Raw genomic sequence first — 27,424 nt, 5'->3', positions numbered from 1 at the left:
TACGGAACGATTCAAGTTGGAAGGAAATGTCTAGCTTCATTGACGATGAAGACAGCTAAGTAGCTACTGCGGTATCCTGGGCTTGGAGCCATCAAAACGAGCTATACTAGCAACGCGCAAAACCCAGAAAACGACATTAAACCTCCAATAAACAAGAACAAAGAGACGCGGCTCTGGAACCCAAATCATGCTTTTTCCCTCCCAGGCCGCAACAGCATCTGGTATCTCTCCAGCCTCCGGTACTCCGAACGCCACTTGGCCGGGTGCCATTTCCAGGACCGACCCCAAACTTAGTCCAACAGGGAGAAAGAACAGTGTACTTTACATGCCAAGATCCCGACCCAACAGCTATGCATCAATCGGAAACTCCTCGTCAAAAATGCGACCGGCATCTATGCCTCAACGGCGACGGCGGGCGCGCTGACAGCAGCAGGCTCTGGCTGGTTAGCCTCCTCCTCCTCTGCAATCTCGCCGCCAGCTTCGCGCTCGGCCCAGGCTCCCCAGAGGCCACGCTTTGCGCGGACCTTGATAGGAGCTCCCAGGTTTTCGCCCTGTTCGACCTTGATCGCATCCTTTGTCGCGAGGACGAGGCATTCGAAGAACATCTTTGTCGCGTCGGCCTTTGTTGTTCTCTTCTCGGGGAGCAAGTCTTGGAAGACAACTGCGCTCTTCTTGCGCTTGTCGGCATCGTGCTCGGCGTCGGGGCCGAAAATATCTCTGAGGACGTGCACGGCATGCTTGGTGCCGAGGGAAACCGGGCCGCTGTCTTCGGGGTGGACGTTGGGGGCAACGGTGTCGTCGAAGTTCGGCATCGGGCTTGCCTCGCGAGAGACGGGTCTGGCAGTGTCATCGTCTCCTCCGAAGCCCATGCCATCGTCCTCGGCCGGGATCTCAAGAATGGTGCCGTCTGCTGCAACACTTTGGTTGCCCAGGCCGGCATCTTCAATGGCGAAAGCATCCTCCTCATCCACGTTCAGGCGTGGTGACTTGGAAGAGATACCCTGATCACTCTCAACATCGGCGATGCCGCTGTCGCGCTTTCTCTTCAGCTCGCTGGATCGGCTGATAGCCTCGAGGGAAAGCATGCCTCTCAGCTCAGGTGCCCAGTTTGTGCCGCGTCCCTCAAGCATGATGTTAGAAACAAAGCCTCCGCTCTTCTGCATCTCCATCAAAGCGAGGACGAAGGGGTCCTTGGGCAGGAAGGACTGAGCTCTCAGAATGTTCGCGTGGTTGGCTTGCTGGTCCTTGATGTGAGTGCTGGAGAGCATGGTCTGCTCATCCGGCTGGAGAACCTTCCTCTTCTTGGCGCGCTGAGGGTGGCGAACGACTGACAGGTCCTGGTCCTCATCGGGCTCATACAGGTCGGTGTGCTGGATGCGAGAGTACTCCTCCTCAACCTCCCTTGCGAACTCGGGGTCGATCTCTGAAAGCGGGGACTCGGAAATGCGGGCGCGAGCCATGTCGAGAGGGGCCCCAGGAACGACGGACTGATCGGCGATGGGGAACTGGAAGTCGTTGTCGTCACCCATTTGAATGTCTCCCTCCTCGTCAGCAATGCGAACGTTGTCGTCGCCGAAGTTGAGATCCAAGCCAAGTGAGGCCTCGCGTTCCGGCTGGTCCTTTCCGCGCGGCATGATGTCGAGCTCGCTGAAGATGTCGTCCTCGACAGAGCGGGCAAGGGGCGCGTCTCTTCCCATTTCGATCGTGGTGTCCATACGGCCAATAGGCTCATCGACGTCCATGCCAAAGTCCAGCTCCAAGTCGAGATCCTCCATTGGCGCCAACTCCAGCTCATCATCCAGGGTGTCTGCCTGGTTCAGGAATTGACTGTTGTTGAAATCCTCCTGCAGATTGATGTCACGGTTGCTAACGCGGCCCTTGCGACCCACAGGGGTGGCCGTCACATCGTCCATTTGCGACAAAAGCCAGGCAGCATCGGGAGGCGGGGGCAGATCGAGGTTGTCGAGTGGAGTGATCTTGTCAGGCAGCAACAGAGCTTCGCGATTGTTGACGTACAGGTTGGCGGCGGGAATATCGTGGTTGTCACTTGAGCGGAAGGCCTGAGAATGTCAGTGAAACGCGTAAGCGATGGGTGCAAGGAAGAAAACGCACCATCTTGATCTTCATGGAAGCCTCATTGCAGTCCTCGAGCAAGTAGCGGGCCTTGCGGTTGTAAATTCTGACGACACCGAGCAGCAGCTGACCGCTTAGACGCAAGGCCATGGGGGCCTGGCCGGGTGTGATGATTGCCTCTACACTGTCGGGCAAGTTGGACTGCAGAATGTGCGTCTTGGAGAGCTTGCGCTCGAGGTTGGCGGACAGCCATACGCGGACAAGAGGACCGCTCTTTCCGAGCAGCGCGTCGGAATAGAACATGGCGACGGCTCGGGATTGATTTGATGCAAGTTGGTGAAGGAGAGGGGTTATGAACAAGAGCTATTGCCCGTGAGGTATTATACAGCGACGCGCGCCGGGGTTGGAGGGGCGGGTTCGGCTCGGAAGCTTGCTCTGGTAAACAAGGGGACGCGTTGTGGTGCAAATTCGGTCGCGTTGTCGATGTAGCGGTCGGTGATGAGTCTAGCACGCGCAAAAAGCGAGTCGCGGCGACATGAAGCAAATAATTTGTATCGCAGGAGGCGAAATGCGCTGGGGTAGCGATAGCGATGGGAGCAAAAGCGCGATGAGCGACGATGAGGGAGATGGAGGAAGTGAGTAGGAGGGGGGAATCAAGGTGTGGTGAGTGGTCTATTCTGTCTCGACGGTTGGCCCAGCGGACGCAAAATGACGGGGCTGGGATGGGGCAGGGATTGGTTTGCGCAGAATTTGGGTGGCACGGTGGCACCAGCCACATCACGTGAGATCCGTTGCTCCACTTTTGAGCAGTCCACCTGCTGTCCCGGCGACCGTCCCGGAAGCGGCGGCCGGTATACCTAGCTACCACCTTACCTGATATTTCCACGCCAAATAGCTCTAAAATCAGACAGAGAAGTGATTTACCAGCTGTTCAAGATGTCTTTCGATTCATCCCGCATGATATGGAAAAAACTTGTGTACGAAGTACTTTTCCCGCAGAGTATTAACTCTAACCCCTGACTTAGTTCAACACCCTTGCCGTATCAGACCGTCCCGATATCTACCGTCGGACTGGTCGAGATGTGGTCTAAGCTCCTGGGCTGTCTTACCTAAGCAGTCAAGATCCAAGCTTCAAGCGTCTCGATTCCAGCCCGGTATTCTTCTGAGCCTCCCGAGAAGCCATCTAGCGCATGGTCCGCTGCAAGGTACACACACTGGACCCAGCCACTTGCAGCTCCGAGTTGGTTAAGCCTCGTTGATGTTTGCAATATGCGCTTCCTTTTTCATGACTGCAAGAAGACCTATTCTCTTACATCCAATGAGGCAGTCTTTTACAGAGAGCCAACGAGCATTATTGAAGAGGACAATGCCAACCGAGGAGTTCACCTGGCTGCCGCCTCATTTGGAACCACGCGGATGAGATGAAACCGCAAACGGGCAACACCAATATCTGAATTGCTATTGGGCCTCCCCATCCGTTTCTGTCGTTGCGCACCCTGGAAATCCCAGCAAAAATAGACTGGAGACACTTTGGCTTCACCACGCGTCAAGTATGCGATTTGGACGAATCATTGTAAAAGTCTTTTGACATCGTCCTCGCTCTTCTTAGGAACACACAGTTCTTGCAAATACCTGTGGCGCATAGCTATGGTTTTGCTAGTGCATGTACCACATAGCAATTCTGCTAGTCGTACCAAGAAAAGACCACCGATTCATTCCATTTAGCTCTGATGACGCTGTGAGTGCCGCAACCACGAGACCGGCACGTTAGCAGTATCATGCAGCTCTCTGACGCCTGAACACGGCATCGAATGCTTATCACAGTGGTATTACGGTGTCTCTCCACTGGAACATGCGGAGCGGCGATTGCGGTCCCGAGTCCAGGTTCCAGGGCCCCCTGGTCCAATAGACACGGACCCGCCCCATAGGCGCGCTGGCACACGCCCTGTGACCCTGCACCTTGGGTCCTCAAAGGTCCAGATTTGGCCTTGCAATGTGCATTTGCTATCCTGGCAAAAGGCACACGTTTTCTCAACTCCTACCACGACATCCTTCCTCCTTCACCTGTCAACAACGCCCGCGAAACTATGTCTTCGGACCCAGCTACCGCCAATTGATACCTACCCGACCAAGGGCGATACGTCCTCCGAATAAGACCCTCTCCTGCGACCCGACGACATCATTGCACACCCTGGCGCATGTCCCCTTTTCGGCCGGCTCCGCAACAGATGACCGATACTGGGCCTCCTATAACATCTGGAAGGTCGTGATCGAGGTAGCCTTGCCTCGCCTCCCGCAGACATGCAGTGGCCGTGGCACAAGAGGAAAGCCTCCGACGACGATGGCGAATATTTGCTGCCTCTGGCCTCAAAGGTGCCGGGCATGAACAGTTTGCCCATAGAGCCCCTCGAGGCGGAACCGCCGCGAGAGCGGCCAGGGCACATCCGGACCACATCTGCGCAGTCAAGAGTACGCCGTGGTTTCTCTTGATTCATGTGGACGAGTTTTGCTGACATCGATGGACCACAGAGCGTTGCGGACGAGTTCTCCTTCCTGACATCAACAGAAGCCGCCAGCCGGCTGCAAACTTCCCTCACCCACGGTCTGTCAGCGGCTGAAGCGCTGAACCGACTACGCGATTGGGGCCCGAACGAAATTCCCCATGAGCCGCCTGAACCACTGTGGTTGCGATTCATCAAGCAGTTTCAAGAGCCACTCATCGTGCTACTACTGGTGTCAGCCGGGGCTTCCATCTTCCTTGGCAACATGGACGATGCGGTTAGCATCACAGTCGCAGTCACTATCGTCGTTACAGTTGGTTTTGTTCAGGAATACAGGTCAGAAAAATCAATAGAGGCGCTCAGTCATTTGGTCCCGAACCATGCCCACCTGGTCCGGTCAGCATCGAACAAGACACCAGGCAGTGCTCGAACGCCCACCTGGCCGCCGAAGCCCCCGATGGATGGAGATGAGTCGGTGGCATCAAGCACGCCCGGGGAGGAAATGCTAGAAGCAACGTCGTCAAAAGTCATGGCCTCGCAGCTGGTACCAGGAGACTTGGTTTACTTCACAACGGGCGATCGTATTCCAGCCGACATTCGAGTCACGAAGGCCTCAGATCTGACAATCGACGAATCGAACTTGACCGGTGAGAACGAACCGGTGCGAATTACTGCTGAGCCACGATCGCGTGGTGTGCTGTCTCCAGCGTACGGGGCGGACACTCTCCAATTACCTAGCCCTTCGGCGCTGTCTGACGGTAGAGAGGCCAGCGGAAGCGGCGACAACAACATCGCTTGGATGGGAACATTGGTCAGATCCGGACACGGGCAAGGAGTTGTCTTTGCGACAGGTGGGAACACCCATTTTGGCACCATCGCAACCAGTGTGTCAGGAACCGAAAGTCCGCGCTCACCACTCCAACTGTCCATGGACGATCTTGGCTCCCAACTGAGCAAGGTGTCATTCGTCATTATCGGCATGATCTCTTTGGTAGGCTGGCTTCAGGGTAAGAAGCTGATGGAGATTTTCACCATTTCAATCTCGCTTGCTGTTGCAGCCATTCCCGAAGGCTTACCAATCATCGTAACGGTCACTTTGGCCCTCGGCGTCCATAGAATGGCCCGTCACAACGCGATTGTGCGCAGAATGCCGAAAGTAGAGACTCTGGGCTCGGTGAACGTTGTTTGCACCGACAAGACGGGTGAGATATGTTCGGACGCACGTGTACTACACTCATGCTAACTTTCTCTAGGTACTTTGACTATGAATCATATGACTACCGCCAAGATGTGGTACTTTGGTGCCAACGATGCCATAGATGTAGATTCCGACGACGAAGCAACTGAGACTAAGCCTGATCCTGCTACTTTGCGCATCCTGCGTATTGGTAACATCGCAAACAACGGCCGCCTCGCACAGCAATACACCGAAAATGGCGCAGCAGCCAGGGCCGTGCTCTCGTCAACACAGGGAACTGACTTTGCCTCGACCTTTACGCGCTGGTGTGGACAACCTACCGATGTTGCTATGCTTGACCTCCTCGACAGATTCAAGGAGCACGACGTTCGCGAGTCTATTGGCCCCCGTCTCAGCGAAACTCCGTTCAGTTCTGAACGGAAGTGGATGGGAGTCACTATCGGAACTGACTCCAAAGAATTCGCCTACATGAAGGGGGCTATTGATAGAGTTTTGGATGCTTGCGACACCTATCTCACTCGCGACGGACGAGAGATTGTCCTCGACTCTGCGCGTCGTAGCGAGGCCATTCAAGCAGCCGAGACTATGGCTGCAAAGGGTCTACGAGTGCTTGCCTTTGCCAGCGGTGCTGTGTCACGATCTGCCAAGGGCAGGGCGACTTTAGCGCCAACTACTCGCAGCAGCACTCCGGGTAGCCCGCGTCCGCAACAAGACGAGACATATAGAGGTCTTACCTTTGCTGGGTTGGTCGGTATGAGCGATCCCCCCCGGCCTGGGGTCGGTCGTTCGATTAGGAAGCTTCTGCGTGGAGGAGTCAAGGTTGTGATGATTACGGGCGATGCCGAGACCACTGCTGTTGCCATTGGCAGACAGCTCGGCATGCCAATCGCCAAAGCAAGTGAGGCGGGATCCAGTGCTTTGGCCGTTCGTCCCGTTCTCAGAGGCGAGGACGTTGATTCCATGTCGGAAGAGGAACTGTCTCAAGCGATTCAGCACACCACTATTTTCGCTCGCACGAACCCGGATCACAAGCTCAAAATCATTAAGGCTTTCCAGGCCAGAGGCGATATCGTGGCCATGACTGGAGACGGTGTGAATGACGCTCCGGCACTGAAGCGAGCCGATATTGGTATTTCGATGGGCTTGCACGGAACTGATGTCGCCAAGGAGGCTGCGGATATGATCCTGACAGACGATGACTTCTCGACGATTCTGCGGGCCATTGAAGAGGGCAAGGGAATCTTCAACAACATCCAGAACTTCCTGACTTTCCAGCTTAGCACAAGCGCTGCCGGATTGTCGTTGGTATTCTTTTGCACTCTACTCGGATTCAAGTCGCCCCTGAATGCGATGCAGATTCTCTGGATTAGTGAGTTGTCCACCGCGCACACCTTTTCGACTTTTGCTTACCAGTCGCAGATATCATCATGGATGGACCGCCCGCTCAATCGCTTGGCGTGGAGGCTGTCGACGCCGATGTCATGAATCGCCCTCCTCGCAAGCGCAATGATGCGGTGCTCACCAAAGCCGTTCTTTACCGCGTACTCACCTCGGCTTCCATCGTCATGTTGGGTACTATGCTCGTCTACAGCCGCGAGATGCTGTCGGATGGCGAGGTTAATCGCCGCGACACTACGATGACCTTCACTTGCTTTGTATTATTTGACATGTTTAACGCTCTGGCCTGTCGTTCCGAGTCCAAGTCGGTTCTGCGAGGCGAAGTTGGACTCTTCTCAAACACGCTCTTCAACTGGGCTGTCTCGCTCAGTATTGCGGGCCAATTGCTCGTTATATACTTCCCCTGGCTCCAGGAGGTTTTCCAGACGGAAGCTTTGGGCTTCTTCGACTTGGTTGGTCTGTTGATGCTTTGCAGCACGGTGTTCTGGGCGGATGAGTTTAGAAAATATTGGAAGTATGCCAGGCGGAGGCTGGCCGGTGGTTACAGTCAGGCGGTTTAGAAATGGGGGCAGCATTCATGCAAAGGGGGTACAGGCGGATTGTGCTTGTCAACGGCCGAAGCACATATGTAAACTCTGAATACGGTAAATAATTAACGGCCTTTCCAAAAGATGCATTGCAAATTTCCACCAAATTTCGTCCAATAGCTTCACCTTAAACTTGACAGTTGGCAGATCAGCCCAAACTCTGTTCTGCCTCCCTTGCGCCCACACCGACGCTCGCTTACCGGTGTGCAGGGTTCACCGAGCCTCCTACCTTGCACTTCGGGCCAGCTAACACCTTCACCTACACCTCGACCTCAACCCCCCACCGGCCCGGATTGCACCCACCCTACCTCTGCTGGCAAGCTCAGGCAGCTATGCACCTCTCAGCCAGCTTGCGCCAATGTCAACCCTCACGAATGGCGTCTCTTCCCATCGCGCGGACAGCGACAATGCCGCCGACAGCGCAGCACTCGTCGCAGCAGCTGCCCGACCTGGCAGTAGCTCCAACACCACCTCCATCTACGCTGCCTCAAGCGTCGCCGAGGTGCGCGCCGCCCTAGACGCCCTCCACGCCCGCGAATCGACAGTCACCAGCCGCCTCGATGCTCTCCTGGGCTCGCAGGCCGACCTCGCCCGCGAATTGGGCCGGCTCGACCTCCTCCGCGCGGGGCTCGGCAGCCAGGTCATCGCCGCGCGGTCCATCGGTAACGACATGCTCGCGACGGCGGCTGACACGGCGGGCCGGCTGAGTAATAAGGTGAAGGAGCTGGATCTGGAGAAGAGCCGCGTCGAGGACACGCTCGAGGTCGTGAAGCAGGTCGTGGAGCTCAAGGCTTGCGTGCAGGGCGTTGTGGGCAGCATGGGTGCCCCGCAGGATTGGGAGGCTGCGGCGGCGTACCTTGCGCGCGCTGCGCAGGTGCCCGAGGATATCACAAAGGGCAAGTTTGCATCGTCGATCGTGCCCTCCGTCGAGGTGCCTGACCCGCCATGGGTTACGCTCGAGAACGCCAAGGAGAGCTTGTGTGGACTGTTCCTGAGGGAGTTCGAGAAGGCGACCAAGGAAGGGGACGGCGCCAAGGTTACGAGATTCTTCAAGCTTTTCCCGTTGATTGGGAGGGGCGATGTTGGTCTCGACGTATACGGACGATATGTCTGCCAGGGCGTGGCTGGCACGGCGAGATCGGTCTTGAAGGAAGGGCCTGGCGTGCAAGCTCGGAAGGAAGGCTTCTTCTACGCCAATGCTCTCACCAGGCTGTTTGATCATATTGCGCGCATCGTTGAGGGACACGGAGGTCTCGTCGAGAGACACTATGGTTCTGGGAAGATGGTCCGCGTTATCGAGCGGCTGCAACAAGAGGCGGATGTACAGGGTGGCATCATCCTTGACTCGTGGAGCGATGAGCGCGATGTCGACAGGCGCCTGAAGGACGTCAAGAGTTATCCATTCTCTTTCCTTGTTCAGAGCTTTCTGCCACCACAAAGAAGCGGGACGCCGCGGGTCAATTCACCTGCAATGGGCGCTGGCGCAAATCCCCGTCCCAGTGAGGATGAGGGCGTCAATATGAAGGAGGTGGACGCAATTCTTAGTGAGATCGCCGTGATGCTCGGCCGATGGTCGCTCTACTCCCGCTTCTTAGCAGGAAAGACCCGGGTAAGTGGCTCTCATTGCTTAGTGACATCAAACTCTAACAAGATGATAGGAACCCGATGCCCCTGAGGACGCTCCGCTTTCCATACCTGAATTAGTCGTCAAGTCTAATCTCAAACGAAAGATTTCGGATAAGCTTACTTCACCATATAATACAATGATGACCTTCTTCTTCCGAAGATCGGTTGAGAAGGCTTTTCAGTTGGACGAGATGCCAACTGGACTGTCTCTAAGCATGAACAAGCAGGTCGACACCAATCAGCCATTCATCATATCCGCTGTCGACGATGTCATGTACGTCGTCAGCGCAGTCATACAGAAATCAACATCTACATCACAGAGAGACGTCATTGCCTCCGTGATCCCTACGATCGGACGTGTCCTCAGCTCCGACTTCATAGGCATGATCCAACGAAAGATGCGCGACGAGTCCTATCCCAAGCCGATTGTACAGGGAGGCTTCCCGCCAGAAGACAAGATCATCCAATTCATTGTTCTCATAAACAGTCTCGACACAGCCAACGAGTATCTCAACCGCATCATCACCAGCAACATAGGCAGCGCAAACGAGGCGGTAAAGGCGAACGGCGAAGCCCACGAGCCGTCGCTCAGAGATTCCTTCCCCTTCGACAAGGACGTCACCTTTGTCACTTCTGCCCTCAACACACTACACAGCTCCTTCACCCTTAAGACCACCGAGCTCCTCAACGAAGGCCTGCAGGTCCTTTTCCAGCGCGTGGTCCAACCACGACTGCGCCCCGTGCTTTCCGACACGTTCCGCGATGTGGATTACTCTCTCACAGAGGAGGAACTCGCCGAGTATGCAGAGCAGAACGACGAAGACGAGGAGGAGATGCTGGACCAGGTATCCCGCCGCTTCGAGCACGGCTGGGACCAGCTGATGAAGCCCATCGCCCGCCTCATGACCGCCCACACCTTCACGACGCTGCACGACCTCACCGCCCGGTACCTCGCGCGCGTCCTCGAGCGCAGGGTGTGGGACGCCAGGGCCAACGCCTACGGCGTCATCCGCATGGAGCGCGACTTTTCGAGCATCGTCAGCACCGTGTCCAAGGGCAACTACGGCGTCAGGGAGCTCTTTGCGCGGGTATCGCAGATCCTCATGGTGGCGAACATGGAGGAGGAAGAGTGGGAGGAAATCTCTGCGGTTGATAATCCGGATGAGGACGAGGATGGCATGATTTGGGTGTTGACTGAGGACGAGAGGCGGCGGGCTAGACAGCTTACGACCAGGGAGCGTAGAGCTTGATGTTAAGATGGCTTGAACAGAAGGAGATCAAGAGATGAAGAAGGAGAGCCGTTAATAGGCTTGGGATGGGTGCGGTTTGGAATATAAAAACTATGAGAGATGACTTGTTTTCTTCCAAAGCGCGCGGATCATGACGATGTCTGCTGGGAATAGGTAGATGGTAGACCAAAATTCATCAAGACTGTTGAGATACATGCGTCATTTTGCGTGTTGCTTACGAGTTCCGACTTGGAATACCTGTTGGGCTAGGAAGTCCACATTAAACCAGTCGTTTTTCCCGATGAATTGATTGGCAAAATGTACTGCCTGAGGGGGGTCGCTTCCCGCCGAGGGGCACATATTCCGAACTACTTCATTTGCTAATTACTTGAACCCCGACTTCCAACGTCAGGTTTGGGCTACGGCAGTAGAGGCGGCTTATGCCCTCCGTTGTCCACAGCGTCTTACTAGCTCCTGGCAATCCGCATCAGGAGCACCCTATGCGCCACAGCCAAGCGCAGTAGCTGTCTAACACAGCCAAGCGCAGTAGCTGTCTAACACAGCCACGCCTACGTTGTCACCAGCGACAATCAGGTTGCGAAAGCCCACTCCTCCTAAGGTTGGACGTGGAATACCCTCGTGAAGTGCTCGGAAGGGTGGGCTGTCACATAATGGGGACTGCCAGAATGTGATAGCCGGTCCACCCTTCCAGACATCGCATTTAAGAATTCCGTCTCTGACGCCTCGCTCTTCACGTATTCTAGGGTTTTGTAATCCTTTCGCTGGTTTATTGTGCTCACCTATTTCTACTACCTGACCTAACGCGAGATGTATTTATACTGTGACAGCTGCCTGTTCAATGAAGACAGGATTTCTACAACCACATCGCACGAACTGAATCGGAAGCTTCATCAATCAATTTTCTCATCCGACCTGATTACCTACCCTTCTCCCACTTACCTTAATACTATAATCTGAACGTTGAAGATGTCACTTTCGACAGAAGTCCTCGTGGCAATCGTTTTCGGGGTTCCGAGCCTTTTGGTTGCCATCATATCGGCTATTTTCGCCCGCATGGCGGTTCAGCAGAGTCGTCGCAGTGAGTTCGGGCAGCCAAGAACAGACATCTATCCCCATGCCCTGATACCAATGTACGAGAGGTACAGAGACTATTATCATGTTGAGCCTCCTGCACGAATCAACTTTCTAGTTGGAGATATCTTCACATCGAGAGCAATCGCAGACGTGCCTCAAAGAGCGGAGGCAAGTTGGCAATGGCTCGGTTCCATTTCAGGCAAGCGAAGCTAGATCTTGTCCTACCTCGTACGTTTATATCTTGACTTATCCATCTTGTACATAGCTTCGTACAGGAGTTTCCTAGTCACTAAACACCCACAGGTGTCATCAGTCTTTCTTTCGCCCGACCGCTGCCGCCGACCTTGAAGCAGATCTGCACAAAGCTTAGCCAAACTTCGACCTTGTCCAAAGCTTGGGCTAGAACACAACCTCATACAAGAGAAGGAGAGCGCATGCGTCCGACACATTATCCAACAACTTTGGTGTAAAAGGCTACCTATCTAGTGGACGAGATTCCTCTAATTTATAAGAGCCTTCACAATATGAAGCCTTTGCGGATTGGTGTTTTCTCAATCTGGGCCATCAGGAATGGGCTTGGTGGGGCTGTTGACGAGGGGTGCATGTTGCATTCTCGATGCCTTAGAATCGGTCATCAAGATCGCTGTAGAAATATCGACCTCCTTCACGTTTCCGCCTGGTGACCGAATCTATGGATATTCCACGTTTCAGAAAACTGGTGTCATCCATTTCAAAACCTTCCCTTGAATTTCGTCAATGCTACAACAACTCATTCCCATATGGCACATGATTTGGTGGAGATACTGACGGGCTTCTCTGCGTCGGCTTACATAGTCTCACCACAGAGCACTTATGGGCAGTTTACGTTTGGTCATAAAAAAACCCAATGAATTAGCAGCATGGCATTTGGCCCGCATGCCGGTCTTCTGGCAACTTACACAATCTCATTGACAGAGGACCTCTCTCTTGAATCTTAATTTGACGGACAATATCTATCCTGTCTCGCGATCTAGGACCTCAAAACCTTTCCAGTGTCCTTCTAGACAAGGTTGTAGTGAGAGCATGGAGATTTGAGTCAAATTAAACATTGATCCAAGACGTTAAGTTTCTATTCATCCAACAGCATTCATGTCGGATCATGCTACCGAGACATAGACACAAGCTCCTATTTAAACATTTATGTTCTTCATCGCTGAACGAGCCAGCCAACTGTCTTGGGCAGGGTCCGTGAGACAGGGAACAGCTGCTTACGGCCACTTGAATATTGCTCTTTTTCACGCAGAGATACGAGGTTAACGACATCAAAGGAGGACCAAATGGGACCCGGCGCTAGCATTCAAATTTGCCTCGGAATTTCACTCATCATATGTCGAATGTCAATCCCTAATCATGAGACCACTGAAGAAATTCTTTCAAAACCAGGTCATTGCCGTCTCTGATTTCTCTCTGACATCCGTTCGACGCTAGAGAGCATCGCTTTTATATGTTCTTGATGAGGTAGCGACTTGGTATCATGTCTTTTCGTTCTGGGAGGCTAATCATTTCTTTGTAGAAGCCAACTATCTCGGTGTGCTCCATATGTTGCGTGCTATCAGATGTCCAACATCGGCCGAGACGTCTCTTTAGAGCTGAAGGGCAACAGGGAGACGGCGTGACTTTCTCAGACTTGAGATCGTCTCCCATTTCGCCCGGCCAATGCCGTTGATAGTTGCTTATTGCAAGAGGTAATTATTGCAAGAAGGTACGTACAGGTATGCAGTACTATCGAAAAGTCAACTGGGGTTTTAGTCACCAACGCTAGCACTACGGGAAACAGAGGGCAGTGTAACAGAAGAGTACATTGCAGTAAGGCGCACCCGGAAAGGCAGGAAACTGCTGCAGTCTTCATCAGGCACTCGATCCTTGCGACACGGCCGTCCAAGGTGACGGTGCCCCTCCCCTTCTCGGATCACCCCGGTCGCTCTGCTAGTAATACCTTATGGAAGCGATGCTGCTCCAGCTTGGGGTCATACAATCGATGACTTATAAATCCCTATGCTTGCATCGCAAATTTTACAAGGCCATTTCATCAATCGATTTTCACTACTGAATGTTTACTTCTCTGTCTTTCTCCCTTTTACTTCCACGTCCACATCTCAATATTGAATGTTGAAGATGTTCATCTCAGCAGAAGTCCTTGTTGCTATTGTTTTCGGCGTTCCGAGTCTTCTGGTCGCTATTGCATCGGCCATCTTTGCCCGCAAAGCGAATAAGCATAGCTGTCCCTGCAGTCTGATACCAATGTACGAAAGACATGGCAAGCTTCCTCATGCTGAATCTCATACCACAATCAATCTCCTACTTGAGCATGTTCGCCCTCAGGAAGACAATTGGCACACTCTGCAAAAAGCCCAAGCAAGTTGGCCATGGTCCAGCCTCTTCCCGCGCTACCGGCAGTAGGCAAAGTTTTACTTGGTATGATTAGAATTTGTTTGTCATCGCAGAAAGCCTTGTGTCAATGTTTCCGAGGTTAACCATCACGTAGCTCTTTCCGGTTTCCGCTTCGCAACTCCACACCGCCATGAACTTGAAAGCAGACCCGGATGGTTTCTCCTCAATGCTATGGCTCCACAGAGCCACTATCAAATGCCTCCAATTTTAAAGAAGATATCAATGCCTTAGATTACCTTCATAATATATCATAGTTTGAAGATCACGTCTTGCATTCCGTTGATACATCCGTGACTGGATGAAGTCACACGTGGTGTGACGTTCTCCGGCGTCTTTGCGCGGCTTCGAGAGCACTGGCCTTTCGCACCTAAGATAAATTGGTATTAATTCGCAAGAAGAGATCTGCGTAAGCACATTGCGGTCTTGTGTCTTAGCCCTGGCTTCATAGTTACCACCGTCAGAAGACATTTGAAATTGACGATTAGTTTTATTCGTCTCCAATATCAATCATCAATTTCAAATCCTGAGATGAGACACTTTACTCACACTTCAGATAACGTTCCTAGATTCAAGAAGAAGTTGTCGAACTTGTTCTGGTTGAAGTTTCTAGCGGCCGGGATGCCCGTTGTCGGCCGGAACCCCGACACGTGGGACCGGCGCGGAGGAAGCCAGATCCCCACCGAAATCGCATCACTGGTTCCACTAAAATCAGATCTACGGGGGCGAACTTTAGCGTCTGACCTCAGTATTTCCTCAGAAGGTTTAGCAGGCAAAACCCGACCAGTTGGACGCCCTAAGCTCGGCGATAACGCCGCCACAAACGCTCTCATCTATGTTAGCCGCATCTCCAAAAGAATTTTTTTCAGATGAGTCAACTGCATGTCACTCTTCATCCACACAAAAGACCTTTTTTGATACCCATATGACGACGATCTAGATTCTTCTTCTCACACATCGGAGATAATTACCCCGGACCCTCTTTCTGTCAACTCTATTTCCTTCTTGAACCGAAGGTTTTGAAGTTCTTACCCCTCCAAGGTTCTTCACATTGGCTCTCATTTATCGTATAAGTCGCCAGCTCGCGACACACCTCTCACCTCCAGACCGCATTCTTATCAAACATCTTACAACACAAGCCTTCACTATGGAGACCCGCATCGTTAAGGTTGACGCCCAAGGGCTCGGAAACTTCACCAACAACGCTGGACCCGAGAGATTAAGCACATGGGAAGTCAGCCCCTCGGCCTCAGGTACCTCGATAGCCGCCCTCCGCGACGCAGCAGGGTACATGCGCACCAAGGCGACACCAGTGGCTTTCCCGACCGAGACTGTTTATGGCTTGGGTGCCGATGCGACAAGGAGCGACGCCGTCAAGGGCATCTACTCGGCCAAGGGCCGGCCCTCGGACAACCCGCTCATTTCCCATGTCAGCGATCTTGATATGCTGAGGGGGCTATTGCGATCCGATGAGAACCAGACAAACGGTCATGCTCAAAAGGACCCAATCCCAGAGATATACAAGCCTCTCATCGAAAAGTTCTGGCCTGGCCCTCTTACGATTCTCCTCAAGAACCCGACGCCAAGCAAACTTGCGCCCGAGGTCACGGCGGGGTTGACGAGTTTTGGAGTAAGGATGCCGTCGTCACCGTTGGCGTTAACGCTGATCAAGCTGGCTGGGGTGCCGCTGGCTGCTCCCTCCGCAAATGCATCTACGAAGCCTTCGCCTACAACGGCACAGCATGTTTATCACGATCTGGAGGGCCGCATCGAACTTATCCTGGACGGCGGGGCCTGCCAGGTCGGTGTGGAGAGTACGGTTGTCGATGGACTGTGCAACCCGCCAGTCGTTCTGAGGCCTGGAGGTGTAAGCATGGAGGAGTTGCGGAGCTGTCCAGGCTGGGAGGGCGTCACTAAGGCGTACAAGGACGAAAGTGAGACGGGGAAGTCAGCACCAAGGGCACCAGGTATGAAGTACAAACACTACAGCCCTAAGGCGAAGGTTGTACTGTATGAGCATGCGTGCCCGGCGGGAGCTGAGGGCATCGTTGCCGAGGACTTGCAGAAGGCGCTCATTCAGCAAAATGCGGATGCGCTGACGAACGGAGACGGACCGACTTCCGCCAGGATAGGAATCATCCGGACGAGGAGGTGGAAGATTGCAGGTGGCCTGCATCACGGTGCGCTTCAAGTTTCCAAGGTCCATGTTGATGGGGCTGCAGAGGCAAACGCCAGGGATGAGACGACGTATGAGGTTCAAGAGGGCGAGCTCCAGGATGCCGAAGATAAGCCCATGGCGACGGTGCTTGATATCGACTTGGGAGACGACACCAGAGGAATTGCGCAGGGCTTGTTCTCGGCGCTGAGAGATTTGGATAGAAGGGGCGCTAGCGTCATCTTCGTAGACGGTATCGACGACAGGAACGACATTGCAGAGGCGGTGATGAACAGGCTTCGCAAAGCAGCGTCCGAGATCCGGACATAGACGGGATATCGGAAAAGCAAATAGAAGAATTAGGCATAAATCTCAGCATTCGTCATGACATCCCTCAGAGGGATAATACTTTTAATGATGCGTTCCCTTTCTAGGCCACCATAAAACTCCCATGTGCAGCAACCCACCTTCTCTGCGTTGCCAATCCACCTCCTATCTCGCTCGTGCACCGCCCCCTTACAACCCTTGTCGCAGCCAGTCCGCCAGTTTCGACTTGCCCAACTGGGCGAGGTTGTTGACACCCTGTTCGCTGAGGTCGATGCGGCGGAGATCCACGTCTTGCGCCGGCGCCTTGCTGACTCTTTGCACGATGATGGTAGGGTCGGTCTCGAGGATGATGCCGTCGTCGACGATCTCGTCAATGGCGAGGGAGACAAGGTCGTAGTTCTCGACGATTGTGCGCTTATCGACAGATTGCCTGAGAAGGGGTTAGCATCGCCCAGCGCCTGGCTTTTAAAGCTGCAACTTACTTAAACAGCAGATGAAGCGAGTCTCTCAGGGCCAGAATGACGTTATACAGCAGCACCTCGTTCTCATCGACACCTCCAACGACGTACATCATGACGTCTGACTCCATCTTGTAGAGAACGATCCGGTTGTCGTAGAGAATGATGTCGCCGGTTTGCTTCGCCGTCTTGTCGAGGAGGCCCTTCTCGAAGGCCTTTTGAGACTTGACATCGCCGTAGGGGTTGCTTGCGGAGCCGGCGTGGCCTGCGATCGACACTATTCGTCAGTCACGAGCTCGGAGCTGGCATTGGGAGCTGCAAGCGCATACCGTCCTTCTGTGTCGCCGAAGGGCCGTGGTGGGGTGCGGTGTAGTACTTGGAGAATAACCGCGATCCGTCCTCTGTGCTGAGGATGAGGATCGCATTGACGGAGAAAAGGGACATTCCAGGAGCCATCTTGACGGTGTTTATGTGCGTTGCGCCGGGATGCGCTTTGTTGATTAGCTTGCTGTATCTTGAGCCTCAAGTCTACGATGCCTTGTAGGGAGCTATGGCGGGATGCAATTGACCACGTACAAGTCGGTGGGTGGTTTCGCCGACGGCCGGACTACAGGGGCCCGGCGCTGCGCCATTGCTCTGAGGGCCACCCTGGCAGCCACGATAGGCGCACGGGCCACGTCTGTCATGCCCTTTCCCACCACGCGTAAAGTGGAAAACGCGAAACTCCTTTTCGACCGCGTCAAGCACCGGGGGAGCGCGTAAAGTGCTTTCCAAAATTGCAGCCAGCCCACTTTCAACTGCTCCTGAGCGCTCTCCACATCTCCCCTCTCCCCAGCAACACGCATATTCTTTCTTGTCGCATTTGCATCCCGCCAATCCCCCCCCCATCCCACCTTCGAACAATCCCTCAACGATACATCGACGCAAAGTCAACAAACACCTCAAAACAATGTCATCGCCAACAAAAAGGTCGACGAGAAGCTCAACGGCCGGTACCACTCCCCGCCGGTCCACGAGAAACAATCCGGATGCAGACCGTAGCAGCCCCGCGCCTGCACAGGAGCCCGCTGCGCAGACGCCCAGCCGCACAACCCGCCGCTCTCAGCTTGCATCGAGCCCTCTGTTTTACGAGTCCTCGCCTGCGCAGGGAAGCAGTCGCAATGCACCTGCCAATGGCGATGTTTCGTCCCCTCTGAGGGGCGTCAGCAGCAGCCAGAACACCAACGTTGGCCCAGCTCCCAGCTCACCGCTGCGTCAAGACATTGATACCCAGTCAACCGGCGATGGTGACAGAACCCCGCGTGCGAGTGGAATGGCTAGAGGTAAGGAGGATTAGGCATGTATACTGAAGATTGAGGACTGACACGACTGCAGAATCGTCCCCCATCCGATACGATCCCAGTTCCAGCCCAGGCCGTGGCTCGGTGAGGCCGCCACAGTCAGACTTCCGAAGTGAGAGCAGTGGTCTTTTCGTCTCTGACCGTGCCCGCTCACGGAGAGGTGACATTCACTCCGAGGGTTTCAGAACTCCGCGCCGCCGCCTTGTGCTGGACCCCGCTGGAAGAGTGGTGACCAACGCCCCCGGTTCCGATGCGCCTTCTTTCAGCAACCCCGACCCCAACACTTCGGAGGCGGACCGTCTCGGCGGAGCGGCCGACAGCACCATTTGGGGTACCAGCGTCTCGATCGACGATACCTTTGTGACCTTCAAGGACTTCCTGAGGAATTTCACCCGAAAGTATCAGATGTACCGGGAAGGACTGTCCGAAGCTGAGGTTCGGGAAGCTCCTGATGCTGAGTCGAAGGTCTACTGGGAGGCCCTTGAGAACATGCTTCTCTTGGGTGGCACCAGGCTGTTCCTCAACATGCAGGATCTCAACACCTACCCGCCTACTCGCAAGCTGTACTACCATCTCCAGGCTTACCCGCAAGAAATCATCCCGATTATGGATCAGTCTATCCACGATATGATGGTTGAGCTGGCCAGATCCGAGGACTTGAGGGAGCGTAACTCTCAGAGCAGCGCCGGTGATGCTGCGAGGCGAAGCAACACAGCGCCCAGCTCAGAGCCTGTTTTCCCCAGCTCCGACCACCCCGAAACACCCTCAGATGCACCCACTCCCACAGATGCTCCCACTCCCAGACCAGCCACCGACATCACCTCCAAAGAGGACCAAGTCTCTCAGATGATCTACATGGTCCGCCCCTACGGCCTCGAGAAGATCACCAACCTTCGAGACCTGAACCCCTCCGATATGGACCGGCTCATCACCATCAAGGGTCTTGTAATCCGAACCACCCCTATCATCCCCGATATGAAGGATGCTTTCTTCCGTTGCAACGTCTGCAATCACTCTGTCAACGTTAGCATTGACAGAGGCAAGATTCGCGAGCCTACCGAGTGCCCGCGAACTCGCTGCGCCTCCAAGAACTCCATGCAGATCATCCATAACAGATGCTCCTTTGAGGACAAGCAGGTCATCAAGCTGCAAGAGACTCCCGATGCTGTCCCTGCCGGTCAGACTCCTCACTCTGTCTCAATCTGCGCCTACAACGAGCTTGTAGACTTCTGCAAGGCAGGTGACCGCGTTGAGATCACTGGTGTCTTCCGAGTCAACCCTGTGCGTGTGAACCCCCGCCAAAGAACCATCAAGAGTGTGTACAGAACATTCGTCGACGTTGTCCACATCCAAAAGGTCGATAAGAAGAGAATGGGTCTTGACGCCTCAACGCTGGGTGTCGAGGGTGAGGAGGGTGAGACGAACGACCCTAACCTCCAGGAGAATCGCAAGATTACTCCAGAGGAGGTGGAGAAGATCAAGGAGACTGCTGCACGACCAGACATTTACGAGCTCCTTGCTCGCTCGCTCGCCCCCTCGATTTACGAGATGGACGACGTCAAAAAGGGAATCCTTCTGCAGCTCTTCGGCGGCACCAACAAGACCTTCCAAAAGGGTGGAAGCCCCAGGTACAGAGGAGACATCAACGTCCTTCTCTGCGGTGATCCTTCTACTTCAAAGTCTCAGATTCTTTCCTACGTGCACAAGATTGCCCCTAGAGGTATCTACACCAGCGGAAAGGGTTCCTCTGCTGTCGGTTTGACTGCGTATGTCACTCGCGACCCTGAAAGTCGCCAGCTTGTCCTCGAGTCTGGTGCTCTGGTTCTCTCAGACGGCGGTGTCTGCTGTATTGATGAGTTCGACAAGATGTCAGATGCCACCCGCTCTGTCCTTCACGAAGTCATGGAGCAGCAGACGGTGTCCGTTGCCAAGGCTGGTATCATCACGACCCTGAACGCCAGAACCAGTATCCTGGCTTCTGCCAACCCTATTGGCAGTCGCTACAACCCCGACCTCCCTGTGCCCCAGAACATCGACCTTCCTCCTACGTTGCTCTCGCGTTTCGACTTGGTCTACCTTATTCTGGACCGTGTCGACGAGAAGAGCGATGCTCGCCTCGCTCGCCATCTTCTCTCCCTGTACTTGGAGGACAAGCCTGAGTCCGCTGCCACCAAGGACGACATTCTCGTAAGTCCATAGATGGCTTGTACACCCGAATTGAGCTAACTCTCTCGTAGCCTGTCGAATTCCTTACCTCCTACATCTTCTACGCCCGCTCCACCATCAACCCTACCATCGCGCAAGACGCCGCTCAGGAGTTGGTTGACCAGTACCTTGAGATGCGCAAGCTTGGTCAAGATGTGCGCGCCGCTGAGAAGCGTATCACCGCCACCACCAGACAGCTCGAGTCCATGATTCGTCTGTCCGAGGCGCACGCCAAGATGCGTCTCTCCGAGACTGTCACCCGCGAGGACGTCCAGGAGGCTGCCCGCCTCATTCGCTCCGCCCTTAAGACCGCTGCTACCGATTCTCAAGGTCGCATCGACATGAGTCTGCTGACCGAGGGCACGAGTTCTGCGGACCGCCGCAGGAAGGAGGAGATCAAGGAGGCTGTTCTTCACCTCCTCGACGAGCTCACCAGCGGCGGCCAGTCTGTCAAGTGGGCTGAAGTTGCCAGGAAGCTCAGCGAGGGTGCCAGCATGCCCGTCGAGCAGGCTGACTTTAACGAGACGATGCGCACGCTGGAGATGGAGGGTCTGATTATGGTCAGCGGTGAGGGCGCGAGGAGGAGTGTGAGAAGAGTTGCGGCTGTCTGAAGTTAAGGTGCAAAAATCGGCGTGGCGATGTGATGAATGAGATTATGTGGAATGTGATCTTTTGATAGATACTTATTCGGGATGGTAAGAAAGGGACTTTGGCGTCGGCTTTCTGTTTTCGTTCTGCATTCGAAGCATGACGTTTAGTAAAGATATAATGGATGTTGATTCCCAAGCTCAAATATCTCTCCAAAAGTGTGGTGTCCACAAACTGGCGTTTATAAGATAAGTGAGATGCTTTGCGTTCCTATACACACGTAGAAGAATATTGCGTGTTGTAACCAGGAAAGGCAGCAGCGACCTGCGTCAAGGTTGACGAGAAGTGCGCGTGGGGATTTTGTTCTACTTGTGGCTTTCTTTCCTCCTCCGTCGGTATTTTTAGCCTGCCTTTCCGTTCTTTCCTTTGAGCAGCAAGAGAATTACGGTACCTAGGTACTAAGCGGCGACGTTGCGGTGAATGCTGCTGACCCGGAGAGAAGGGTATGTAAGGTGGCTTCCCTCGGGAGTCTGCCACAGCGAGCAGGGAAAGTGGCCGTGGATATGCCCAGTGATGGCCTAACGTGTCAGCTGAACGCGCGATTCCATATTACCTGAGTCCAGAGCTTCTGGGTTCGAACCTCGCTTTTTGAACTTTTTTGATGTTTTCTTCCTTTTATAATTTATTTACCGGGTGCTTTTACCGCCCCGTGGTTTGAGGTGAGCCTGGGTGTCGTTCGCACTACATCGGATGCGTTCTGAGCCTACTAGTTATTTGCGTCACTGTGTCAGACTGAAATGTTTAGGGGGATAATGAGGTTCTTGCGAGCGGGTTTCATTAAAGGCATTCTTCTGACAATATGCGCACAAAGATGACATCTGGGGTGTCGTGAGAGTGTGTTTCGCGGTGGGTCAGTAGCTTTCCGTCTCCGTCACTGATGTCGTCTTCAATCATTGAGGGGATGAATACTGCGTATGGAGTAACCCTTCACTGGGTTTCATCGTTTTATGTTGTTTGTCAAAGCCCATGACTGTTATTTAGCCTAGCCGGAGATATTCTGGTTCGAGACAGAATCTCCGCGCGATTTTCTATGAAGCATAATGAAATTACCAGGATTCCTCCCTTACGTAGTCCGGGTCACCTTACTTGTTTGTTGAGCTTTGTTCATACCCATCGTTCCATTTAGTTCTCTCCGTCGTTAATTCAGGATATTTAAGCATCATTTGCATTGTCAAAGAGATTGTACGAGACAGAGAAATGGAAACCTTTACACTTGCCACCAAACCTTTCTGCAGAAGGGAACCAGCAGGCCAACATGAAGCACGACTCAGACTTATCCGAGACTCTCAGGAGCAAACTCTATGGCTAGGCCTCCCGTCCAGCATTTCCGATGTCCTCGGTCTATGCACCTCCGTATATCTTGTTGGTAATACTGTCAGCAACATTGCCATTTGGTATGATCTTTAAGCCCAAGACGTCAACATAACGACTACCCGTTGAAACAGCAAGAGAAACCCACGACCTTGCGTTACCACTTACCTGCCTTCCGCACGGCCGACAACTCCCGTTAAGTCCGCCTCAGCTAGGAAGCTCGGCAGCTTCGAGGAGAATTGTGATCCCAAAGACCAATCGTTCTCCCACAGAGAAAGTCTGTAGGTTGCTATCAAATAGCTGGCTAGCATTCTCGTAAAAATGGAAGACAAGCCACGCCAATTGAAGTACAAGTACCTGTTCTTTGGTTTTCTCTGAAGAGTTTCCTTGTGAGGCTCTGTGGAGGCACTTCTTTTGGCCACAAGTCCTCTATGTCTCTCAAAACGTCTCAAAGTCCCTGTTTGCAGTTTCTATTAGATGCATATACGTTCTCGTCGTCGCCGAATAACCCCCGATTCTAATTTCATCACCATAACTCTTAGGCATTCTTCAATTCCCCTCGCACTGAGCACATCGTGTATGCTCTGAGACTGTTTATTCGTTCTCGATCTAGACTCAGTCTTCGAGTGCATTCCGTGGTCTCTTTTTAATTAAGCTGCTCCGTAAATATATATATATATGCATGTATTGACTCTTAAGATTTTCTCTGAAAATATGATTTAAACCTAATTTCCAGCTAGTCAGCTCATCCTAAGTGCCCTTCACCGGTGGTGTCTGGAGTTGTTTTGTAAGAAATACTAAGAGAATAACACGGAAAACTACAGAATCTTCTATCCAACCACTCGATCATTCCACGATAGCCATATTGAAAGTAATAACGTCCCTCGATTCGCGATAGCTTAACATAGCATTGCTGCTGCCCTACTTACAGAAGCCTTCCAGATCTCATAAGCCATCTGTTGACTTAAGACCAAGCCTATGGTTTTATTGTGTGTCCCTATCTACCCGTCGCGATGTATATGTAGCTCCGTCTTCCAAAAAGACTACACAACGCCGGCAGGTTGACTGCCAGTAGAATGGCCTCAGGGGGCTGGGTGATACAGACAGCCAGTACATAGACGAACCTCAATCATTTGACAATCCTGGTAGAAAAGTTTCCAGTCATAAGCATTTATTCCGACTGGAATGTGCTCGTACCCTCGTGTTCCTTCGCTGACGCGGCGCTAACATTGGGAACGACATCGTCGGCAAAAAGGCAAGTGGAAATGACCGTTGCCGTACGTGGTCGCTCACCAGAATGCGGGGAGTGTGTATTCATTAGAACCTGTAACACCTGTTCATGGTACATTGTATAATTACAGAATGAAATTGTACCTGCTCTTTCGACGTCGCACACGAAACTCCATGAGCCGACCGGCGGGCCACCCCCCAAACATGAGGCTCGGGTTTCACATCATTTTAATCTCTCGCCGTGGACAGCAGCATTGTCATACCGTTGAGGCTCTGGTTTTCACAGCATTTTAATCTCTCGTCGCGGGCCTGAGACTGAATCGGAGCGGAGGAAAGCCTGGCTTACTACAAGGGTGTATGGAGGATAATACAGGCACGGTTGCAGGGCATGTTTACCGAGGTGATTAGAGGCGTTTGTTGGTATACAACGTTCATTGTCATAGCCGAGCAAAGGATTTGAAGGCTTCTTGGTCAAGTGCAATGATTCATATTTAATACTCGTTTTCACAATCTCTGAATTTCAGCCACATTGGTAAATACATTGGTGGTAAACGGTTATCATAATAGCTACCTAATACAGCTGTCCTGAAGTATCAAAACTCAAAATTCATGATCCTTCCTCCGTAGTACTCCGTTTCATTATTTATAAACCGTAAAAACCGTTTTCCACCAAAAAAATCGAGTTTGCCTCTCGTCGCACGAGGGACAGGTCTTACTCGATGTCGACCTTGTGGATCTCAGTCCACTCCTTCTCGAGCTTGGGGACGGTGACGATGAGCACGCCGTCCTCCATCTTGGCCGTGATCGACAGCGCGTCAATCTCCTCCCTCTCAGCGCCCGCAGGCGGCAGCGGGACGGAGCGCGCGAACATGCCGACGCGGCGCTCGCTCGAGGCCATGGTGGCGAGGAAGTCCTCGTCGCCGGGGCGGTAGACGACGCCCGCGACGCGGAGCTCGCCCTTGTCGGCGTCCCAGTCGACGCCGATGTCCTCCTTCTTGGCTCCGGGCAGGGCGAAGTGCAGGACGTACGACCGCTCAGTGGCGAAGATGTCGACGGGGGGAGTGAAGGAGGAGTCGTCGTTGGGGCCGGCGGAGCCACCGAAATCGGGACCGCCGCGGGGGCCGTCGGGGGTATTGAGGCCGCCAAAGCGGGAGGCCCAGTCACGGATCTGCTGGGCGAAGGGGTGACCGGCGAATTGGTTCAGGAAGCCGGTGAAGTCGAAGCCCGGGGGAGGAGGAGGGGGCGGGTGGCCGTAGGGCGGGGGAGGAGGCGGGCCGGCGCCGAAGGGGGGAGGTGGAGGCGGGGGAGGGTGGGCACCGCGGGGACCGTGGGGGCCGTGATGGTGTCTGCTGTGGCGCCAATGGTCACCGTCACCGCCGCGGCCGCCGAAGCGTCCGCGACCTCCGCGTCGGCCGGGACCGTGGTGGTGGCCGTGCTCGTGCTCGGGACCGCCCTCGTCGGGGCTGTCTCTCATGTTCTCGGGGGAGTCGTCCTTCTCCTTGTCGGAGATCTCTGCGTCGTCGATGTCGCGCATGATGTCCTCGTGAGTCTCGTCGCCCTCATCACCGTGGCGGGGTCCGTGGCGTCCATGGCGGCCTCTGCTACCGCATCGCCCACCGCCGCGGCGGTGGCCTGGTCCTCCTCGTCGGTCGCCCCAGCCACCGTAGGCACCCCATCCGCCGGGACCGCCGAAGCTGAACTCGGCGCCGTGGAAGGGGAAGCCAGGACCGCCCCAGGGGCCGGCGTGGTCGACGCCAGCTCCGGCGCGGGCGTTGGGATCAGAGTTGACCCAGCTCCAGAACTGCTGGGGACCGCCGGGTCGGGGAAAAGGGTTGTTGTTGCCGTTTGGGCCTGCCCAAGACATGATTGCTGTTGCTTGGTGATATCGGGTTGGATGTGTGTGTATGTGTGTAAGTGAAGGGTTGTTGTTGGAGATGGTGATGGTAGTGTATCGTAAAGCTATTGAAGCTGCGGATGGAGACAAGAGAAACCAACACTTGGACGGAGACAGGAGTCGTCTTATATATCACGTTGGGCGAACTGCTGTGAGGCAGAAGCATGCGTATACCACCATCTGATATCGGGCATGAGTGAAGGCAAAAGCACTTGCGACGCCGATTTGCACCAGTCAGACGTACGTACACTACACCAGTAGTCACCCTGTCGAACAGATCAGAAAGGTTTCGAATGATGGACATGGGAAGCACGATGTCGCCACGCGTCCCGGGGAGGGGGGGCATCAGCTCATTGGACGGAGGCGGAGGGCGGGAGACATGCTCACCGAGCCCCGACGCCTCAGTTGTATTGGACAAGTCCACAAGTCCACCGTGGCGTCGGAGACCGAGTTGAGACGGCGCCGCAATGACTCTAGGGGTTATCCCAGGCGTCGAAGCCGCGTTTGTTGGTGTTTGCCTGGTGTCATTGTTTATTTCGTCAGGGAATTACGCAGTCCGCAGCAAGGTGAGGGGCGTGACCGAGCGAGAGCGAGATGGGATGAGGGAGCCCAGAGTTCGGGGCCGAAAGTAACAAGGCACCGCTGTGGGGGGAGTGTGGCTTGCTCGGTCCCGTTGTGCGGTACCGCTGCGCAGCTGAAAGGTTGCGAGTGCCACAAGTGTTTGGGTTGTGGCTCGCCACCGACACGGGCAGGGACGCGCACGCCAACTGAGGCCTCAATGCATGGATGGTCTAGGCTGTTCGTGGACGAGACGTAAGGCTTGAAGTGTGAGTCAAATGCCCCTGGAAATGTGTCGCTCTCGGAATAAGTTGCCGGGGCATCGTTGTATCAGAGTCCGAGTCCTTGTTGTGTTTGCCGAGGAGTCGAGATGGGATTCATATGAATATCAATGACAGTGACCAACAACTCCGACGTCGACCAGTGACATTCCATCTCGTCGGGGTCCACGACGCTCGAAGCTTGGACCAGAGCCGGCTTAGGTAATTCACCGACGGAGCTTGGACCACTTCTCGGCCAGTCCCGCGGTGGGCGTCGGGACTCGAGAGGCCTTTGAGCCTGTGTCTGTGCCGCGGGTCCTCTTCGGGCTTTTCTCGTTTTCTTCTCCCATTATTATTCCATGCAATAGGTATTTCCCATATTGGCTCTCATTTATCCGCCTGCATTCAGGCTATCATTTCAGGATATCGTTCCTGCATGTTTTCCCAGATTTCCTTCGCATGTTGTACGCAGATTGTCGGCGCTTCCACTCATCAAGTGATGTTTTACGCTCTCCATGGATGCAGACTGACTGCCCAGTCGCTTCCCCCTTTCTTGGCGCATCGTCGACTCACCGGATACCAGATGCCGCATCCACCTTGTCAACAACAAATCACTCTCTCATCTCGCCGTGTGCGCATTACGAAGTCGAGTGGCTCCGCTCCGCTGTGCTGCTCTAGACTCTGTTGAGAGGGCTGGAGGCTCAAGCCAAGCAATTCGCTTTCATGGGCAGGCGCTTGCAACTCTCAAGTGAAGATGCCCATTTGCTGCTTCCCACTTTCTAAGCGCCCAGCACCTACAGCCAATCACCAAGCTTCGTTAGGCAAGATGCCACCATGCAGGGCTCCATAGTAATGGGTGCTTCAGGTTCTTTGGCTCACTGATGCCGCCCGCTTGGAGGTGACT

At 54.0% G+C, this 27,424-nt stretch overlaps 7 protein-coding genes across 7 annotated transcripts; 4 read left to right on the top strand and 3 right to left on the bottom strand.

Moving 5' to 3' along the window:
• Nucleotides 1–392: 392 nt before the first annotated feature.
• On the bottom strand, nt 393–2,376 carry rad21 (Cohesin subunit rad21; the record flags this gene model as incomplete). Its single annotated transcript, XM_036632665.1, has 2 exons — nt 393–2,060; nt 2,113–2,376. 2 exons carry the CDS (start codon nt 2,374–2,376, stop codon nt 393–395), a joined length of 1,932 nt encoding a protein of 643 aa, XP_036501583.1.
• Nucleotides 2,377–4,374: 1,998 nt separating this feature from the next.
• On the top strand, nt 4,375–7,730 carry PMR1 (Calcium-transporting ATPase 1; the record flags this gene model as incomplete). Its single annotated transcript, XM_036632664.1, has 4 exons — nt 4,375–4,542; nt 4,603–5,776; nt 5,828–7,141; nt 7,192–7,730. The coding sequence occupies 4 exons, from the start codon at nt 4,375–4,377 to the stop codon at nt 7,728–7,730; spliced, it is 3,195 nt and encodes a 1,064-aa protein (XP_036501580.1).
• A 385-nt stretch (nt 7,731–8,115) lies between these two features.
• On the top strand, nt 8,116–10,633 carry cog4 (Conserved oligomeric Golgi complex subunit 4; the record flags this gene model as incomplete). Its single annotated transcript, XM_036632663.1, has 2 exons — nt 8,116–9,366; nt 9,416–10,633. 2 exons carry the CDS (start codon nt 8,116–8,118, stop codon nt 10,631–10,633), a joined length of 2,469 nt encoding a protein of 822 aa, XP_036501581.1.
• Nucleotides 10,634–15,281: 4,648 nt separating this feature from the next.
• sua5 (Threonylcarbamoyl-AMP synthase) lies at nt 15,282–16,619 on the top strand (the record flags this gene model as incomplete). Its single annotated transcript, XM_036632662.1, has 1 exon — nt 15,282–16,619. The coding sequence occupies one exon, from the start codon at nt 15,282–15,284 to the stop codon at nt 16,617–16,619; it is 1,338 nt and encodes a 445-aa protein (XP_036501578.1).
• Nucleotides 16,620–16,805: 186 nt separating this feature from the next.
• Nucleotides 16,806–17,530, bottom strand: ret3 (putative coatomer subunit zeta; the record flags this gene model as incomplete). The annotated part of the gene is made up of 3 exons (XM_036632661.1): nt 16,806–17,046; nt 17,099–17,339; nt 17,404–17,530. 3 exons carry the CDS (start codon nt 17,528–17,530, stop codon nt 16,806–16,808), a joined length of 609 nt encoding a protein of 202 aa, XP_036501579.1.
• Nucleotides 17,531–18,023: 493 nt separating this feature from the next.
• On the top strand, nt 18,024–21,230 carry mcm4 (DNA replication licensing factor mcm4; the record flags this gene model as incomplete). Its single annotated transcript, XM_036632660.1, has 3 exons — nt 18,024–18,396; nt 18,449–20,601; nt 20,652–21,230. 3 exons carry the CDS (start codon nt 18,024–18,026, stop codon nt 21,228–21,230), a joined length of 3,105 nt encoding a protein of 1,034 aa, XP_036501576.1.
• Nucleotides 21,231–24,520: 3,290 nt separating this feature from the next.
• Nucleotides 24,521–25,672, bottom strand: hsp16 (Heat shock protein 16; the record flags this gene model as incomplete). Its single annotated transcript, XM_036632659.1, has 1 exon — nt 24,521–25,672. The coding sequence occupies one exon, from the start codon at nt 25,670–25,672 to the stop codon at nt 24,521–24,523; it is 1,152 nt and encodes a 383-aa protein (XP_036501577.1).
• Nucleotides 25,673–27,424: the final 1,752 nt, after the last annotated feature.

The sequence above is a fragment of the Colletotrichum siamense genome (assembly GCF_013390195.1).
Source record: "Colletotrichum siamense strain Cg363 chromosome Unknown KSG_Cg363_contig01, whole genome shotgun sequence".
Lineage (NCBI taxonomy): Eukaryota > Fungi > Ascomycota > Sordariomycetes > Glomerellales > Glomerellaceae > Colletotrichum > Colletotrichum siamense.
Note: the sequence above shows the minus strand (reverse complement) of the source record. Positions and strands in the feature narration are given on the sequence as shown.